This window comes from Corylus avellana, chromosome ca4, assembly GCF_901000735.1.
Source record: "Corylus avellana chromosome ca4, CavTom2PMs-1.0".
NCBI classification, from domain to species: domain Eukaryota; kingdom Viridiplantae; phylum Streptophyta; class Magnoliopsida; order Fagales; family Betulaceae; genus Corylus; species Corylus avellana.
This window is the reverse complement of record NC_081544.1, coordinates 25,030,597-25,036,392: the sequence shown is the minus strand read 5'-3', so window position 1 is coordinate 25,036,392 and position 5,796 is coordinate 25,030,597. Positions and strand designations below refer to the sequence as shown.

At 36.7% G+C, this 5,796-nt stretch overlaps 1 protein-coding gene across 1 annotated transcript; it reads left to right on the top strand.

The window, feature by feature from the left end:
- The first annotated feature begins 796 nt into the window (after positions 1-796).
- Positions 797-2,248, top strand: LOC132178845 (AT-hook motif nuclear-localized protein 20-like). The gene has a single exon (XM_059591410.1). It carries the CDS (start codon positions 1,215-1,217, stop codon positions 2,025-2,027), a length of 813 nt encoding a protein of 270 aa, XP_059447393.1. The 5' UTR covers positions 797-1,214; the 3' UTR covers positions 2,028-2,248.
- Positions 2,249-5,796: the final 3,548 nt, after the last annotated feature.

Below are 5,796 nucleotides of genomic sequence, written 5' to 3'. Positions count from 1 at the left end.
CTAAACGAGATAAAAGAATGATTAATGCAAAATATTGCTTAGATTTCTTTTGACAATGGTTTTATGATATTAAATATTTAGTGTTTTTTTTTTCCTTATTTGGCCAGAACATTGCAGGGGTAGTTTGTCTAGGAATTACATCACAATTTCCCTCTCAGAAGCACCTCACGTGCAGGAATCCTATTAGTAGCACAAGAAGAGAACAAAGGCAATAACCATCAACCAATAAACATGTGACATAAACGTTAGTCTTTATTTAGCAACTTGCAGAATCCAATATACATATATGACATAAACGTCAAACTCTAGCAAGTTGCACAATTAAATAATTTATTATTATATGGGTGGAGGGGGATGAACTTGAGCCCAAACCAAAAATGTAGCGCATGGATTCAAAGATCATGTTGAAAGAAAGGCATGGAAAAGGTTGTGAGCAAACAGTAGCACTAATACTCTCTCTCTCTCTCTCATAGTACGTTTGATATGTCAGGCCCCGAGAAAACGACGTGCTTCCCACCTGCCCACGCGCACGCGACCCCACGAAACCCTAATTTCCAAGAGTCCTAAAAGCAGATCTTAATAGGAAAAAGAAAAAAGAAAAAAAAAAAAGGAAAAAAAAATTAGCTCCCCAAATCACAACAGAGCTGACAACAAATTAAAGGGATAAAAAAAAACTTAAAAAAAAAGAAAAAAAAGAAATAGTTTTGTTTGTAGTTACTACTTTTAATTTAATCTATAATATATATTAATACAATCTGTGAGTGCTTTAGTTTATTCTCCATTTGCTTGATTCTAGCAAGGGTTTTGCATCAGTTCCATGTTCTCTCAGCTGAGATCACTAGCTAGCTTGCTTCTTGTTAATTTCAGCTTCACTTGTTAAAGGGCTTCTTTCTTTTCCTTCTCTTTACCTGATTCCTTGCGCAACTTGAATCTAATTCTCTCTTCAATTCTCAGAAGCTTTCCGGCCTTTCTCTCCCCCATAGTGATCGAGGATGTTAATTAGCTAGGTTATACAGGAGAGGAGCCGGCCCTGACCCTGAGTTTGACTTTTTTTTTTTATCTCAAAATTCAGAAACAAGCGAGTAGGACAAATAAAGAAGCAATCAATCTTCACCCGATTTGATCATTTGGGTCCTCTTCTTGTTCTACTTTTGTAGCCTGAAATCGCAAGTCTGGCGAATCCGTGGTGGACCGGGCAGGTGGGGCTGCCGGGCATGGACCCGGCAGCGAATTCTTCAGTGCTAAGCAAACGCCACAGCGAGATTTCCATGAACGAAAGCAGCGGCGACGAAGATAGAGACAACGGAGACGAGCCTAAAGAGGGCGCGGTTGAGGTCGGCACTCGCAGACCACGTGGCCGCCCTCCCGGATCTAAAAACAAACAAAAACCACCCATCTTTGTGACCCGAGACAGCCCGAACGTGCTCAAGAGCCACGTCATGGAGGTGGCTGGTAATGCTGATATAGCAGAAAGCATCGCCCAATTCGCCAGGAGGCGTCAACGAGGCGTTTGCGTGCTTAGCGGGAGCGGCTCTGTGGCCAATGTGACCCTCAGACAACCTGCGGCTCCTGGCGCTGTCGTAGCACTTCACGGCAGGTTTGAGATTCTGTCTCTGACCGGTGCCTTCCTTCCTGGGCCGGCCCCTCCTGGCTCCACCGGCCTCACTGTGTATCTTGCAGGCGGGCAGGGTCAGGTTGTGGGGGGAAGCGTTGTAGGGTCACTTGTTGCGGCGGGACCCGTCATGGTCATGGCCGCAACTTTTGCTAATGCAACATATGAGAGATTGCCTCTTGAAGATGATGACGAGGCAGCAGGCAGCGCTGGGCGTCAGGCCACCACCACTGCCGGAACTTCCCCGCCCGCAATTGGAAGCAGCGGCGGGGGACACCAGCTGCCACCTGCTGGGCTGCCGGATCCCCCATCGCTTCCTGTTTATAATATGACACCAAATCTACTCCCCAACGGGGGGCAGTTGGGGCATGATGCTTATGCTTGGGCTCATGCTCATGCGCGACCTCCTTACTAGACAATTATATATCCCTCTTAATTAGGAGATTTTACTAATCTTCTAGCTATATATTCTGTTGTTGTATTTGGATGTTAGAGATAGATAGGAAGATGGGAAGAAGAGAAAACCGCGTGGTGTTCTCAATGTATATTAGGCTTTTTGATTTGTCTAGCTTGGATATCCTCTCTGTTTGCAATAAAAAAACACATGAATGGGCACTTTAGTTTTTTAACCACTAATTGAATTATTAAATCTTTGTCTATTTTTTTATTTTTATTTTTATTTTACAGTTCTTTCTGTTGGTTTTTGTTATTTTATATTTCTCTCTAGTGTTTAATTACATTGAATCTTAATGATGGATTAGACTTGGGAGACAAAGCTAGTTGGAGAGGGCATTACTTAGAAATGTTTCTGTTTGTGCTAATCAGCAACTTTTATGCCTGAAGTTTCAAGCTCTTGTATCTCACTTTACTCATAAAAGGAACTGATCATAGGTGCCGTAGATTTGTCTTATTTTTAGTTTGTTGTTTGGAGGTAATATAAATGCATGACAATTACTAGGGTTTGGGAATGATTGCTCTATATTTGCATTGGTCTGTAGTTGCACAGACAAAAGAGAGAGTATAAGTAGGATGAATAGAAGAAAGATTTCCACTTGGGAAGCCTTCTCTTGAAGTGCCTGTCTAGTTGTAGCAAGAAAATGACATATATATGTTCATGAGATTGTATTGGGTTCTACTGACAACTTATATGGGTGTGAAAATGCATGAAGGGTTTCTCTTTCTCCATCTGTGTGTGTCTCAATATTTTGTTAATCTTTTGTGAAAATGGACTCCCATGAGGAGATATGCTCTCTATTTATTATTTTAATAAGAACAACAAGGTATTTTTATATTATTACATTTTTTTAATTACTTAGTAATGAAATGTGATATACATTTTTCATTTGTGTCCAAAAGATATTTTATACAATTTTTTTTTTTTGGCTGGGGCAGCAGATCTAAGGTATCCAGGTAGGCATGGCATAGAGGAGCTCAATTAATGCAAATTGAATGGTATTCAGGAGAAGAGTTACAACTAAATTAAATAGAGCTTCTCTGAAACTTGATCTTTTGATATGATATTCAATAGCCCATAATGTATTTAATTCTGCCAGGGCACTCTACAGCTGCCACTTGTTTCTTCTAGCCAAAAAGCAGTCTCCTGCTTTTGCTCCATGGCTGGCTCTCTGCCAGATTTAGGTATTCTAGGAACAGCAGAGCATTCCCAGCAGATACTCTAAGAGGCTCATAATAGCTATTAACTGTTATCAGTTTGTTTGTTTTTTTTTTTCTCCAGCAGGAGTAGTTATTTTAAAAATTTTGTTACAATGAACTTTCATATTTAAAAGTTCAATGTAACAATTTCTATAATTATTTTAATAATTTATCTCTCCCTCCCTTTCTCCTTTAACAAACAATAAAAATAATAATATTTAAAAAAAGTTGAGAGTTTAATAGATAATTTGTTGAAGTTCGTATTGAAAAACTAGTAGTTAAAATTAAAAAAAAAAAAAAAAGTATTTTAAGTAGCTAAAATAGCCATCATCGTTGGAGATGCTCGGCATTGAGAATAGCTAGAAGCCAATGTCATAATGGAAGTAAATCATGTAATTAGACCTTTTGATTTTTCCTTTGAATATAAGCACTTAATATTAGATAACTTCAATGATACAATAATATCTATAATTTTTTTTTCTTTATTAGAAAAATTCCCTTATAATAATTTATTCATACAAAGTTTCAAAAAGTTTTTATCTTATAACAAATCCTTTAGTAGAACGGGGAATTCATTGTCCATAGCCAAGCTAAGAACTTTCTCTAGAGGTGACTCTGGGTATGAGATCCATGTTTTTCTATTGTTGGGAGTAAATTTTATGATGTTGACAGTATATTGGTCTAGACAATGATAAATGTTTTGTTAAAATATAGGTAATTACACTTTAATTACCGCTCAAACTATCCCTAATTTTTTTTAATAAGTAAGAATTTATAAAAGAAAATCAACAAGAACAAAATGAACTTGATATTTGAATTTGGAGGAGGATGATTTTGAGCTTCACCAAGTTGATCCTTACTGGGGATTAAAAAATAAATAAAAATTCAAGTTGGAACAAAATGGAAATCAATTTTCACATGCTTCATCTTTGCATAAAACCAAGATTGGATAAAAGATAGACTAAACCGATTTATCACACCATAATTTTGGTGGAGAAGGAAGAAAGACACTGAGATCACGAAGTAGTCATGACCGAATCCACTGTAATTTTGTAGTAGCTAGTATTTGCAATGGATTCATACTATGCCTTACTCTAGGGATGATTGGTTGTTTTTGAGTGCTCCATGAAATTAAATTTGAGCTAAAAAAGACACAATAAGATCTTGTTGATCGAGTACAAAGCAGACCATAAAGTATGCTTGAGATGCCTTAATTAAGATGAGTTTGACAGCCTGCCAATGTAACTTGGTTGGCCGGTGCATAAGCTGACAAACTTGATTTACAGCAAATGCCAAATCAGAATGAGTGAGACAAATATTGCAAGTAACCCACCGTTCAACCATGAATTGAAAATGCAAGAAAATAGAATATACATTAAATTTGCATTTAATTGGAAACAACCATGTATAACGACTAAAATCAATAAACGAAACATAATATTTATTCCCATAAAAAAAAAAATAAAAAAACAACTGTGGATGCACCTCACACATCCCAAAAAATCAAATCTAAAGGATTGGAAGCAACTGAACTTGAAGCAGAAAATGGAAGATGAATTGCTGGGAAGCAGAACATGGTTGGGCTGATTTATTTGAAGAAACAAAAAGCGAAAACTTTGACACAATATGATGAACCATACAAAGTATACAAGATCAAAAATGATCTTGGCTTTCTTTTATACCCACTACTTTAATTTTTCCTAGTAGTTAAAATGCTAGAGAGCAGGAAAAAACTTAAGAATTGTCAATCATTTGTTGCTACTCTGCAATGATTTCCAGCTCAACTTGATACCACCTTTTTTTACAAAAAAAAAAAAGAAAAAAAAAAGAAGAAGAAGGGACCATGGATATGGCTAGACACACTCAAAGGACTAATCCCTTTCTAATATCTTTAAACTTTGGTTGTGTTATATATATGTGTGGGTGTGTCTGATGACTGATCATTGGGTTTAATCACATTTTTTTAAATACCAGAAGTACTCCCAATAGACAGAACTTGCTTAATTTATAAAACAATGCCCAAGCATGCTGTTAGTAAAGAAAGTGGTGGACAAATTTAATTGCTATATATAAATTAAAATCTAATTTTATGTGCTATACCAAAATCTCACATGCCTGTTTAACTTTATCCCTTTAAGTGTCACCACTTTGGCGCGTGTACATTCAAAGTTCAAAAAGTGACACTCACATTTCACAAACTACCTAACTATGATGTTGATCACTCACCATTAGTTCCTTTTTTTTTTTTTCATTTTTTTGGGTGGAACTTATGTCACATGCGTGCCACGCATGAGATTTTTGTCCCTAATTGTCCCAAAATGTTATAGGGGATAGAGTATATTTTTTCCTAAACTTTCGAGGTACAAATGCGAACTCAGCTTTATGAAGACCTAATAATGTTTTTTTACTTTTAATAAAAATTAAATATTAAAAATTAAAAAAACCTTAAAAAAATTGAAGGTTGCAAAGAGCCTCTCACCTCTACTGCTCTACGCAACCTAGGAGTTGTTGGGCCACTTCCTCACTTAGGG

Bases quoted from the DNA above. Each gene is read 5' to 3' on its own strand.
- LOC132178845 (XM_059591410.1), top strand. From the start codon at position 1,215: ATGGACCCGGCAGCGAATTCTTCAGTGCTAAGCAAACGCCACAGCGAG.